Source organism: Pipra filicauda, unplaced genomic scaffold (assembly GCF_003945595.2).
Source record: "Pipra filicauda isolate LSUMZ 115617 unplaced genomic scaffold, ASM394559v2 scaffold10_size6260569_pilon, whole genome shotgun sequence".
Lineage (NCBI taxonomy): Eukaryota > Metazoa > Chordata > Aves > Passeriformes > Pipridae > Pipra > Pipra filicauda.
In genome coordinates, this window is record NW_024103541.1 from 1,623,755 (window position 1) to 1,638,027 (window position 14,273).

Genomic DNA, 14,273 nt, shown 5'->3' on the forward strand with positions numbered 1-14,273 from the left:
ATCCGCGTGCAGGCCGGCGCCTCCGACAGCGCCATTGGTGAAAATCTACAGAGGGGTGCGCCCGCTGCCCAATCCGAGCTCGGGCAGGGCGGGGCTGGGGCGGCGATGACCTATGGGAGGCGGCGTGGGCGGGGCCCGAGGGCCCGGCGGTGTGAGGGATGCTCGGTGCGGGCGGCGGTGGCGGCCCCGGGGCCCGCCATGGTGTGAGGCGCCGCCGCGATGAACGGAGCGGTCCCGTCGCTCTACGACCCCAAGGCGCGGGTGCTGAACCTGGGAGAGAGCTTCGAGAAGCAGCCGCGCTGCGCCTTCCACACTGTCCGCTGTGAGTGCTGGGGTAGCCCCTCAGGGGGCCGGGGAGGGGGTCAGGCTGTTTGTCCTCGCAGTGCCCTGAGGGACGGGGGTGGCCGCGGCCCGGCCTGGCCTTGCCGGCCCGATGGCTGCCTTCATCCCGGGATTCGGGGCTGCAGCTGGGAGCTGAGCGCCGTGCGGTGCTGGTCCTGGGTTTCGGGACCAGTGCGGTGCAGGTTTCAGTCGGTGCTGGAGCACGAACGGCCATTGTATCGCAGAGCTGCCCCTCGCCACCCTCTGGGCACTAACTTCGCTTTTCATGCCTTTTCTACAGTGTCCCCCTGAGGTTCTGCTGGAAGCCGAGCTGAGCAGAAGCTCTGGCTCTGCCCTCTTCCCTTGCGCCGAGTTTTCAGAAGTTCCGTACAATTCAGCAATCAAAGGTTACAGGCAGGCAGCGTTAATCACGGAGCCAGTGCACCCTCCCTGAGTACATAATTACTATCTAGAGAGGTGTGTGCTCAAAGATTCTGAGGGTAGCTAGGAAACAAATGCTCCCAGGATTATAGTCCTGGTAATTTAGGACTGCTGCTTCTGGTTTTGTTGTCTGGTTATTTATAGACTGATCCCCAAGATTCAGTCCTGCGTATGTTCTCTGGAGAGTGTCCTGTGTGTGAAAGGGTCAATTTGCTCCTTGTGAGCAAAGGGAATGGCGTTTACAGAGGATTGTCTGCGACTGTGGAAGGAGAAAAACCTATAAATGAATTTAAACAAGTGCTGCAGCTTGAAATTTGCCCTAATTTTAAAAAGAACTAACCACCACATCTGGTACCTCCTACCCCTACAGTTTCTTGCTGACTCTTGTAATTTGATGATTTGTTCTGAAATCTGTTTTGAAATCTCTCTTCCTTTCCAACAAATGAGACATAGAAACTGGCACGTTCACCAGTTCTATCAAAAGCACATGCAGAAATATCCTCGGACACCTGACGTTTTTGTTAATAAAAAAATCTGGTTAGAAGTTAAGCTGGTTAGACAACAGCTGGTTAGAAGTTGAGATCGGAAGTATCAGTACCTTAATTTTCTCAGGTATTAACAGTCCAATAGCCGTGTCCTAAATAAAGCAAATATTCTCTGATTTGATGAGAAACTTTGCAACTGCTGTGTGCTTGACCCTGTGAGACAGCACGTGGGGATTTGTCCTAAACAAGGTTAGCAGGGGCTGTTACCTGTGTGTCAGCTCCGAGCCTCCTGCTGCGCGCACGGTCCTGCCCACCAGTTCCTGCAGCCTGGTTTTCCTGCCCGGCTGGTGTGCAGGCTGGAGCCACGCTTCCCAGCTGTGGTCTGTGCCACCTGGCCCTTGGCTGCAGGCCGAGTTGTGGAACTGGGAAGCTCCCCAGCCACAGGAGTGCCGCCGCCGGTGACCAGCAGCGCCAGACGGGGCAGGTTGCGAGGCGAGGAGCGTGTGCCGGCTGACGGGTCCCCTCCACGCCTCGATCCGTGTGCGGGGCAGGGCACCGGCATCCCGGGGTGCGACACTGCCCCTGCGTTACCTGGAGCCGCGGATTCAACCCCACATATGTTACTACAGGCCTCGTAGAGCCTCTCGCTGCCACCCCGTCTCCCTAGATCAGCGCAGGCAGCCTTTTGACTGTAGCCTTTCCCAATTCATTTGTGGTGGAAATAATACTTTGTAGATAATGGTATGTAACAGAGCTGCCGTGCTGAGGCAGAGCCGCTCGTTTTCCGTGTCTCACGTTTTTGAAAAGGATCAGAAATTAATACCTTCTTTTCTTTAAAACTTATTTTAACCAATACTTTAGATGTTGAAAAAGACAAAAAGGAAGCTCATGTTAAATTGGGAAGTAATTTCACTTGTGACAAAAATAACTATACTGAAACTCCAAGGTTTGGTCAGCTTCTGACATACATGTTGTAATAAAGTCAGAAATGGATATTGAGAATTGATATTGTTCTTTGCATTTTCAGTCACTTGTCTACATCTCCCATGTTTGGGATCAACATTTTCAAGAACTATTTATTCATTCTTCCAAAAATAATTATGTGAGGATTTATGCTTTGAAATATGTCACAGCTTGTTCAGCCTCTTTATCCATTAAAACCTAAAATCATTTTTCTAATCTTAACCAAAAGGTTTTAACACTTATATTGAATCTTGAGAAAAGCAGCTTGACTTTGAATTGTACTGACTTATGGAATGATCTGCTCAGGAGAATAGTAGGTGATACACCAGCAAAAAAAGGCTTTAACTTAGTAGCCTCCAACTGCAATTAAATGGTGTCTACATTTATAAGATGCCTGAAAAGCCTGTAAATAATCCAGTTTGTTTTTATATTTAGATGACTTTAAGCCTGCATCTATCGATATGTCCTGTGAAGGAGACCTTGAAGTTGGCAAAGGTGAACAGGTGACAATAACGCTGCCAAATATTGAGGTGAGTGGGGTGGCTGAGGGATGGTGGGCCTAAGGGAGTGATTTATTTTGTTGTCATAAGTATATATCCTGAATATGGAAGGGTATAAAGTTTCAGTGCTGTTTCAGAGATGCCTCTGATTTTCAGAGTAGAAAAACAATTGCTCTAGGAATGTAAAACTACAGAAGACCCAAAGGTTAAGCAGCTGCACTGTAACTTTAAGTGTGTTGGCCACATTGGAAATATGCTGTAGGATGACCCAAAGCGTTGCGTACTCAGAAAAGCTTCATGTGTATGTTGGCAGTGCAAGTTTCCCCTTGGTATTTATTGCTCTAGTGCAGTTCTAAAGCAGGAAAGACTGGAAAGGGAAAATTTACTACCTGCCATGCTTTACTGCTCTCCTGATATGGGAACTGAAACCCTTTTGGTGAAAGGAGTCCTACAGGGAGCCTGCTCGCCTTGGGAAATGAGCGTTTAATCAGTTTCAAACTAAACTAAGCTGAGTGAAATCCCAGTCCAGTCAAATACCGGCTGCTTTTGGATATGGCTACTGTGAATCTGATTTAAATTAACCAGTAACAGTTTTATAGGCTAGAAATGATCACTTGTAGTGAACTTGCCATCACTGATGGATTGCTGTTTCTAAGAAGAAAGATTATAGGAGTAACACTTACTGGACTTCTGATTTAATAGGGCTCAACTCCACCAGTGACTGTGTTCAAGGGCTCAAAGAAGCCTTACCTAAAAGAATGTATCTTAATTATCAACCATGACACTGGAGAATGTCGCCTAGAGAAACTTAGTAGCAACATCACTGTGAAAAAAACCAGGTGGGTGATTTACAAGAGAAACAACTGCGCTTTACTCATTGTGAAAATCGATTTGTTAATGGGCCTAAATTGAGATATGTAACTACCCATTACTATTTTTAGCAAAATATAATTTTAGAAAGTAACTGGCCTTGTTCAAAGGAGCAAGAGTTCAGCCTGCTCTCTCAGCACACTGACTTCACAGCTTTCAAGTCTTGACTGCAAAAGAAATGGGAATTTATTTTTTTGTTAACCAAAACCTGTTACATTATTGAGAGAAATAGTAACTATTTTCTGATCACTTTGGAGGGAGAAATAAAACCTCTTTGGACAGTAGTTTGCCTACTGTCTTCCGACTGTAAATTAGGAAATAAAAAAAAAAGATAAATTCTGTGACAGGCTTCAGTAATTTTAATGGCTTGTTTTTCCCATACCAAGATTTTAAATTTTTTTGTCCTGCTGCTGAGTCCATGTAAGTAACTTCCAGCAGAATTATTATTAAGTGATCCTGGGCAGCCAGGTATAAAAACAAATCAACTGACAAAGTGTTATAAAGTTATTAGCACTGTATCAAAAACCAAATTTTAACACATTTATAAACAATATTATACCAGTATAATAACTTACCTAAGAATCTAAGGATAGTATTTAGAAAGGCATCAGAAATAATTCCCTTGTACCATATCCCCTGTATTCTGCCTTTTTCCTTGCATCTTGTCTTCTAGCAATTAGAAATCTTTTCCTTTTACACACAGAGCTGAAGGAAGCAGTAAAGTCCAGTCTCGCATCGAGCAGCAACAGCAGCAAATGCGAAATGCAACCAAAGTTCCCAACAACGTTAAATACTCTCCGTCAAAAGAAAAAATGTTTCCATCTTCTCCCATGGATGATATAGAACGAGGTAAGCTCCACTGGCACATAAGTTTTAGGAACTTTGCTCTTCACGAGCAATTAGTTCATAAGAGCCCAGGTTTTTGCTTGTGTGGTGGGTTTTTTTTGTTTGGTTGGGTTTTTGTTTGTTTGTTTTTTAATTTGAGATTAAATACATTAGAGGTTTGATCATGTAAGCACTTTACTCTGATATGGAAATGGCCACTCTGGCTGAAGTGGGTAACAAAGCAGCATTTATAACTTGCTAAGGCAAAAAAACAGCGAACCATTAGGGTTAATAATGCCAAGGGTCCCACTGCTCCCTCCTTGTCTCTGGCCTCCAACTGCTGCATTAATCAAGTATGTGGTTGATTGTATCGTGGCACTGGAACCAACTGAGTCACTTCCAGTTTGATGTTGCTCCTTTTTCTTTCTGTGCACTCAGCAAACATAGGTTACAGTGCTTTACAACTCAAAATACACTTTAAATTACCAGATAGAACCTTGTGAAAGATGAGGCTCCAATGAAAAAGACAGCTAAAACCCTGCATAAATCAACCCTTGAGCAGTGCTATGTGCTGTTTTCTTGAGAGACTCTGGTTTGGTATGACACTCATATTTCACTTAATAGGAGGCCTTATTTCCTTTTGGAGGACAAGGATGATGGCAGGTGGTAATTACTTGCTACAGAAATGCTGACAGGTGGCAGTTTCATTGACTGGAACTGACATCTGCCTCCTAAGTTGTTTTGAATTCCTTTAAACAGATTTTTTTTAGATGTATCATTATGAAGATGGTTTTTGTTTCCATTTTGGTCTTAAGCTCTGACCAGAAATCTATATTGCAGGACAGTACTAGAATACATCTGCGGCTGCAAAGGGGAAGGAGTACTTGAGCTCATGGAACGAATTGATGCTTTTTCTTGGTGGTCTGTTGCTTTGGGGGCAGTGGTGGTGTCAAACCCATGCAGGTCAGCAAAGTGGCTGCCAACATATATCAAACTCCTGTGTAGCGCCAGTCCAATTTTGAGTACTACTAAAAATGCAGAAAAATTGACAACTGGGGTGATAGGGACCTTTTTAAGTCATCTAGTCCATCCTTCTGTCCTAAAATCAGATTTCTGATGTAATTTTTAACCTGTTCTTAAAGCCTTCCACTGACAGATCCTGTGTACTCTCTGGCAAGCCATTCCAGGGCTTTGCTCTTGTTACTGCTCAGGTTCTTTCTAATAAATAGTCTGACAGCAAGCCCATTACTACTTTCATATTTATCATGCAAGTACAGAACATCTGCTTTTGAGCAGTCCTCCATGAAACTCAGGAGCTCAGAAGCTGCTCTGTCTTTCCCATTCATTATCAAAAATGATGCTTCAATCTTTCCTTAGAAGTTGAGTTTTCTGGATCTCTGATTTGTTGTCATTTTCCTTTAGCTTTCTTACAAGGATTCCAAAAACCTGCTGAAGTACAGTCCCTAAACACATTTACTGTTTTAGCTAAGGTTCTAGCAGTGCTGAGTTGAGCAAGGAGGCTGTTTTACAGGCACTATTCATCTTTATACACAAAGACCAAATAGTATCATGTCTAAAGTGTCACAAGACCAAATAGTATCAAGTCAGTTCCGCAACAGCGCAAGCGTGGTAGGACAGTGTGTAGGAATCACTGTAACTCACAGACTGTTTAGAAGTGTTGCCCACTTAATAATTCTTCATCCCATGGTTGTATAACTGACTATTCCTGCTTAAGTACACTACCTGGAACTTGTTACTAACTTTGTTTTCTGGGGTGGGGGAAAGATCATTCTGCCTTTATCATCTATTATCCTCTAGTACACGTACAGTCCTTCCTTCATTGGTTAAAAATACTTAATTTAAATTCTGTCTGCTTGAATTACATCAAAATTCAAGCCAGAGGTCTTATTCCTCAGTTTTTGGTATTAGCCATTCACTTGAAATTTTTCTTATATTAGACACTGCTGAGGAGGAAGTGGAATTAAATGCTTAGGACTTGAGTGGTATCTTTCAGTTAGGTTACAGCTCCAGATGGGTGGAAGATCATGTTCTCTTATACATATCCTTAGTAACAGAAGGAGGCTTAGGTGCTTCCATTTTTATTTTCTTTCTGCTCCCCTCCTTATATTTGAGGCGGCCAGTATGGTCTTCTGTTGTTTCTCCTCTTCCTTGGCATTGGGTTAGTTTGTCCCTGTAGCCATAGCTACACTATTTCAGGTGCCATTTTTCCAGAACTCCATTTTCTTTAGACTGACCTTTGATAAGGCTGGCCTAAGTATCTTTCCTTTTGACCAGCCTTTGATAACTCAGAATTGGAAGGCTTCATGGAAGTTTGTGTTGAAGTTGAATCTTTTTTATTTTCCTCTCCCTTCTTCTCTTGATTAAGCTCTGCACTGTCTTGTGTCTTGGTGACTTTTGTCTTCAACCTGTCCTGTACTGGGTAAATTTGAAGCGAGATGAGCCACTCTCCTACTTGGTTTTTGTATCTGCTCTATCAGAGCTGTTCCTGGAGTATTCCAAGTGCTTGTAAGATCACCTGAATGATTGTCTGGGTAGTTACAATCTTGTATAGTGATGATCTTCTGTACACTGCATAACTCCTCGAGTCCTCCATCCACCAGGATTCAGTGCTCTGTTTCAGGCTTCTCTCAGCACTCGTATTTGGCACAATTATTACATGTACCCTTCTGCAAAGATTAATGCCCTCTGTATGCTGGCCTTAGCTACTATATATCAAAAATGCATACTGTGCAGCATGATCCACACCTCCACATCTATAATGAGAGCAAGGATTTGCCGCAATCTTCCTAATATAAACCGTGGATGGTTCTTTTGGATATTCTTCATGCTTAACTTGATTCTGAGCAAAATGTCACATGGTCCAAATAAATGTATTGATTGTAATGCTGAACTGCTGGGAGGCATTTTGGGCGCAGCTGCTGACATCTTACAGCTGACTGATCTGTGCGATTGTAACTGCAGGTTTTAGTCAGTGAAAGGCATCTTTGGGAGTGCTAAGGAAAATACAGAAGACTTGCTAGTTGTGGAAATTAAAGGTTACGTGGGAATGCAGTACCCCGTGGAATGTGGGGTCAAGCATTTGGGTTCACAGTCACCCTTGTTCTAATGCTTAGATTGAAAGGGAGAAAGTGCCTGAGCTATGAGAGAAGAAAACCACATGACAGGCTGGATGTTGCCTGTGCCCTTTTCTTTGTTCTGGAGGGTTTTGGTGGGTTTGGTTTGGTTTTTTTTTTCAAGTGCTATAGTGTGTTTACCTGATGTCTGTTGATTTTTTTCTTTTTTTTTTCTTTTTTCCCTCTTCCTTATATTTCAATTATGGTGAATGTTAACTGAGAAACAAATCATATTGTTTGCAGAGCTAAAAGCAGAAGCCAGTATCATGGACCAGCTGAGTAGCTCTGACAGTTCATCTGACTCTAAAAGTTCTTCGTCCTCTTCATCAAGTAGTGAAAATAGTTCTAGTGATTCTGAAGATGAGGAAATGAAGCCCTCTCTTCCTGTGTCGATGCCGTATTTGCAGCCCCAGCCTACTGTGTCTGCCATACCACAACAGGCTGTTCCTGACAAAGATGCCAGTCATAACAGATCCCAAGAGAGCAGTGGTCATATGATGAATACACTACGTAAGTACAAAGGCTGTTCTTTTCTTAGTGCACAATTCCAGACATCAAGATTCTGAAAGGAAACCATATTGTTTTTAAGTATGTCTCTGTTATAATTAAAACTGTGGGAAGTGATGCTAGGGTTTGATTGTTCAGCAGCAGGCTGAATTAGACAGTGGGCTAGAAGGTTTGTGGTCCCCAGAGATATTAAATTAAAGCTGACGCAGTTGAAAATATTTCCTAAACTCTTCTGGCTTCCCTCCAGTTCTGTACATTAGGACTGGAGAACAGCAATTTTGTATTGAAAATAATTGAACTAACAAGGCACTCCCAAAACATATGGTTATAATTTCTTGAGTAGAGTTATCAGAAAGATACTATGGCCACAATACTCTGAGTTAGAGAAGAGATGGTGTATTCTAAGATATGTCAGTTACTATTATTCATGGCAGTGTTCCACTGGGACAGCATGGTAAAACTGTCCTTTGCATATAAGGACAGGGGCAATTCGCTTTCAGGTGATATTATCTTATTCCACCCATTCAGGCAACTACAGATTTAATTTGAAGAGTAGCTCTTATGTTCCAGAGTGGTTGCTACACAGCTGGAATTGAGTGCTCCGTGTATTCCAAAAAGGAGAGTTTGGAAAACTCTCACATTAAAAAAAAAAAAAAAATCCCACTAGGTAGAGAATCTTAAGTTCACTACCTAAACAGAAGAAATACTCAGACACAGAAGTGAGTACTCACCTATGGTTACTCTTCTGAAATGATTACATTTTTAATTAGGTGCTTAGCTGCTGGCTCTTAGTTTGAAGAGATTCCCATCAACCTGAGTTTGCAGCCTAAGACCTTTAAGGTTTATCATTTATATGTAAACTTGTTATACTGAAATTTTAGACACTGGCAGATCTACTTTTATTTCAGTCCTTAGTGGATAACATGAACAGGGGATTGTTTTTCTTTTTTTTTTTTTAGTTAGTATTTAAATACGTAAATAACCTGCATAGATATTTAATTATGTACTGCATTAACAGATAAGATCAGACTGAAAAGTCCTGTGACTTCATGTGCAAAGGACTAAATGCTGCTTTCATTTTGCTGTCGCTGCAGAGAACAATGTCTTCATGTTTACAATTTGCACAACTTTATGGTGCCATTTATTTCAACCCTTATTCACAAATGTGATTTCCCATTCTCCACGCTTTAAATAAAACTGTTATGAAAACGAGATGAAGCTCGATCCCCAGTGACAGAATCCCAGCTGGCAAAACTTCCAGTGAGAAATACATTTACAAGTACAGGTGGCCAAGTCCACCAGTTCCAGCAGTCATAGTGAGAAAATGCTGCTTAAAACATGACAACATCAAAACTGTTCCAGGGGAAGTTGGTGGCTTGGTGGTGCTTGAGAACCACATTGACAGGTAGAACCTCTGCCTGTAGGCTCAGGCCTCTGAGCTCTCCCAGCTCTTGAGCTTAATGCCATTTCCTTCTGTTACGGCTACAGATATGGTACTGCCTAAAATGATTCCATCCCACCTCCAGTGCAGTTAACACTTACAAGACACTTCAACTAGGTAAAGATCAGAATAGTTACTTTCAAGGAGGATGTTTTTCTCTAGTTCCCTTGCTGAGGGAATTTGGCAGGAGAGTGAAACCTGGAAAAACTAAATGGATATCACATTGTTCCAGTTTGAGTGGCAAAAGTTCTCAGTTGGGGTTCTGTACAGTCATTTCTTCCATCTCAAATAATTTTCTGCAAAAATAAAATATTGAATCAACAGATGTCAGCATAAGCTGTTTGCTTGTCTAATCTTGTTTTAAGGTTTGCCTGCTTATGTCTGTGACTAGTGTTTGTGCACCTCTGTAGAGTCAGGGCCATACTGGTTAATTAGTGAAGTTTTCCTCTGACTTGCTGCGCACAGGCAAAAGGCTGGGGGAAGGCTTAGAGAGCTGAGTTTCATCTGGCATGTAGAAATTATACAGCTGAGGTTTTGTGGAACTTGGAAAATGGAGGAGGTGGTGTCTAGAGCATGGTAACCAAATACTTCTGTCAGATACACATATCTACCTCTCCAGGAATCTAGGGATCGAGACTGCCCCTCACCCCCTTTCCACCTTCAGAAGCTGGTTATGTAGGCTCACGACTTACCTTATAACAAAGTTAGTAAATGGTGGCACTAATGAATCTGTTCTGCATGAATATTTGATCATATGTTGCTTTATGTCTACTTTTTGTTTAAACGAGGGTTATGTTAAACAAAGTAACTTTCCAAAGAAAACCCAGCATAGATGAGCTATTTTGGGGCCTTGTGTTATGTACATAGTATTCAGTACAACTTCACTTCTTTTTATACTTGGTGCTGTTACAAGCAGCTAGTCAAGAAATAATTTTCCCTTGTATTAGTTTGGTGTTGCTGTGACCACTAAGGTCTGTGAAACACGGATCACTCCTGTGAGTTTCCCTGTCCCCTATAACTAGCAAGAATTCAGTTGAATATATTATATTCACCAATTTAAAAGCATAGGAAATGTTGTAATTTGCTGTGCAATCTGTTTCCCCAATTAATATTGCTAATAAGCAACTGGCACTGTGAAAACTGAATTCAACTGTTTTTCCCCACTTCACTGCTGCCCCATAAGTACAACAGAATTTCTTCAGAGTCTGCATTAAACGAGCTTTCTATCTTTGCACCGAATCCATTGAAATCTGCCAACTCTAGACTGTATTATTTTGCCATCTCTCTGAAGGTGCTTTTGGAGGTAGGGTTATAAAAATGGGGCAGAAAGTTTACCCTGAAGTAAATCCTAACATATTATTTCTGCCTCTGGAACTTGGAGCTCTTGCTTTCCCATCTGCTGGTTTTCACAAGCACTGATATTTTTGGCTGGTGTTACAGGGTTTGTGTAATTTCTATTAACTATGTTGAAATAACTTTTGAAGGCTGCAGAAACACTATTTGGAAGGTTATCTTCTTATTCACACTCCCTGTCCTCTCCTAAAGTAGGTAGTGCATAACAGGGCTGGGATTTCTAAGAATACACTATAGTTCTCCTTTGAGTGATAAATACATGAGTTTAATTTACCAATACCATTCTCTATCTTGAAGTACTATTTTTTAGGATATTAAACTGTTCTGAATAGTTATTGACAAATAACTTGATTTTGTTCTTTCTAAATTGATTTTTAAAATTTATCTTAAAATAATACAGCTGTAAATTTTGTCTATATAGAGAGTTGGAAACGAAGGAATTGTCTACAGCAGTACTTTAAAGATTGATGGAAACAGCCGTGTTCACTATTCTTTTCTTGTAATAAAGTGGTTTTGTTTTGTTGCAGAAAACCATGTACCACTTTCTAAGCTTTAGTGATGACATAGTGGAAAACAAAGGAAGGCTAAATGCAGCCATGTTAAAGACTCCAGTGTTCTGGCAGAGATGATATGTCTGAGAACAAAAGATCCAATCTGAGTGTCTTGTGGGGTTTACCCCCTTGAGGTTACTTTTTCACCCATCTGCAAAAGGGATCTGTGGAGGGTGCTGCAGCTGAGGGAAGGGCAAGTGAAAATAGTGTGCCAACTCAGTTTTCTCAGTTTCAGTGATTTTTGCTTTGCTTTTTAGGCCATTTCTGCACAACCTGAGATGAATTCCTTTTTTTTTTTTTTTCTTTTTTTGTAATGGTTGTTTGGCAAGGGAGGTGTGAGTAAAAGCATACTAGTTGTCACAGATGCTTAAAAACGTGTGGGAAGTTTGCTAGATACAATGCAGACTGTGTATAGCATGCTGCTGTATTTTTTGTGAGTTATCTGACATCCTGGGAAGATTCCCTCATTTCTACCCCCTGAGCTTATGGACATCCATGGCAAGCACAATATAATCTTTCTTCTTACTTCCTCATTTTGAAAAATACATATATATAGCCACCAAATTAAAGTGCTGTGTAAAATTTCTTTTGATGTTTTGTTTCTTCACTTGTTCCAAAACCAGTTTGAAATAGTAGGTCACTGATACATCTTTAAATGGTATGTCAAAGAGCTGCTCTTCTTGATTGAGACACCACTCTGTTTTCAAGCGCAGCCGAGTAGCATTCAGATGTGTTTCAAAAAAACCCAACAACTTGTTTTTCACAAAACTGCATTCGCCAGCAGTTTTCCCACTTATGAAGCATGAAAATGTGGGTGGCAGAGATAGCTAGGTGTTGTCTTTTGTGATCTGGTGATATTAAATAAATGCACTTGTGCAAATAAGCTAATGGCTTCCTTGCCAAGGTTTTAAAATTGTAGAAAAGGGATCTCTCCGAAGTTCTGTCACTGGGGAATTTGTTTCTACACCTATTTATTCTCTTACCATAGAATAGTTTGGGTTAGAAGGAGCCTTTAAAGATTGTCTGGTCCAGTCTCCCTGACCTGAGTATTAGCTTTTGTAAGCCTTTTTAATTGGGAAAGGGAATATCTTGAAAGAAGAAAATTATTTCCTTGAAAATGACTAATATGATGACTCTCTCTTCTAGGAAATGACTTGCAGCTGAGTGAATCTGGAAGCGATAGTGATGACTGAACAACTTTCTGGCCTTAAATGTATCACCTTTTTTTGCTAAATATGTCTTAGCATCTGTTTTGCACTAAGATTAGATTACCAGAGACTGGAATGAATGTCCTCAATTTTGATAATAGACATCCTAATTTTCTACTGATACATCGTGTCTATGATAGAGCAGCATTGATATCCTGTCAGTGCTATGGTTATGTGTTTATCTTCAAATTACTGTATTTACAGTAAAATTGTGTATGATCTGATTTTGATTATTTTTGCCTCAGCCACCTGTTTTACTTGAAACTGATTTGTAACAGCTAGTTACTTTATATAAATAGCTATGGAATGGAGAAATTTCTGATATTTATGGAGGCAAGTTTCCTTCCTATCATTTAAATGCTGATCTGACAACTTTGACTTGGAGGGAGTGAAAGGGAGAACAACTAAATGAGGTCTGCTGTGTCAGCTACACTTTTTGTTCAGTTCACAGTTCATACCTTTAAGGAAACTGCTGAATAATGTGGTCCACTAGTGCAGTTACAGTTTACAATTGTTCAACACATTGCTGAATTCTTAATTTCATTGTATTATGGGACTTTATATTTCTGAGCCTCAAGATTCCTAAAGGAACTTGTCTATTCTCTGCCTTTTTTATGTAACTTGAATAGGCTGGTCTTTTTACAACCTTTTTGTATCTAAATTTAGGTAACTGCAGAGACAGCAATGAATTTCCTTCATTTGATTCTGTAACGGAAATCAGAAAATTTCTTTGTAAAAGTATAAAAGTAATTTAATAAAGCAAATATTTATCATTTTCATGTGTCAGATGCTGTTTTTACTGGTTAAGAACTCCACTTTCTACCTAAAGTAGTGAAGTGAAGAGGTCAGGCAAAGAAATAAAGCAGTGAAATGGTAGCTAATACAGACTCCCCACCCTGTCTGCAAGACTCAAGTGTTTGTTCTTTTGCTACACTGAGATGAGCTTAGTAAGAACTCACCAAAAGTTTATGGTGATTCAAGTGTACTGATGAATATTTGTTACAAATTACATCCAAATGCCAGTGGGAAGTGATACTATATTAGACAAGAAAAGGTCTTATTTTTCCGTCATTTGGAGTTATACTTCAAGACCTGAAGAACTGTATGTCAAACTCCAAGTTTCGTCCTGTAATTTACTACTGAAGAGGTTTGTAACTAACAGTAGGAAATGTCTGTAGGGTGAGTTCTGAAGAGATAAATCTGTTCAGTCTTGCACAGAAGTCTCCTTTGCTGGCTTGCAGTGATTGGGTCACAGCTCTGTGTCTAAACTGAGAGGATTGAATCCCATATGTAAGCCTGAATGCGCAGACATGAAAAAAATGCACACTCAGGAAATGTATACAATAGATGGTACTAGACCAGCTTATTCTCTGAACTATGCTCTGAGTATCAGCCCAGTGAAATATGTGAAATGAAATATGTGAAATTAAATGAAATACAGGAAATGCTGCTTTCCAATGCTTCCATACCTTATGCTCTGTACCCCACACTATGGTGCTGGTCCATGCTCTGCAGCAGGTCACAGCTTGCTGCTCTTCTGGCTTCCTAAACTTGGCATCATAAGAAGCAAAACATTCTTGTGTTTATGCTCAAAGGAAAAAGCTTGAGTTAATAGCCATGGGTGAACAGGTCTTAGAGGAGAAAAGGGCTAATGCACAACCTTGAGGAAGGCTG

General features: G+C 40.9%; 1 protein-coding gene across 1 annotated transcript; it reads left to right on the forward strand.

Moving 5' to 3' along the window:
• The first annotated feature begins 162 nt into the window (after positions 1 to 162).
• On the forward strand, positions 163 to 13,375 carry EAF2 (ELL associated factor 2). Its single transcript, XM_027725631.2, has 6 exons — positions 163 to 322; positions 2,646 to 2,740; positions 3,413 to 3,549; positions 4,284 to 4,429; positions 7,783 to 8,049; positions 12,538 to 13,375. The coding sequence occupies exons 1-6, from the start codon at positions 220 to 222 to the stop codon at positions 12,582 to 12,584; spliced, it is 795 nt and encodes a 264-aa protein (XP_027581432.1). The 5' UTR covers positions 163 to 219; the 3' UTR covers positions 12,585 to 13,375.
• The last annotated feature ends 898 nt before the right edge of the window (positions 13,376 to 14,273 follow it).

Excerpts from the sequence above, each read along its gene's own strand:
- EAF2 (XM_027725631.2), top strand. The coding sequence starts at position 220 with ATGAACGGAGCGGTCCCGTCGCTCTACGACCCCAAGGCGCGGGTGCTG. Across the intron at positions 3,550-4,283 it reads ATCACTGTGAAAAAAACCAG|AGCTGAAGGAAGCAGTAAAG; the intron begins GTGGGTGATTTA and ends TTTTACACACAG. Across the intron at positions 4,430-7,782 it reads CATGGATGATATAGAACGAG|AGCTAAAAGCAGAAGCCAGT; the intron begins GTAAGCTCCACT and ends TATTGTTTGCAG.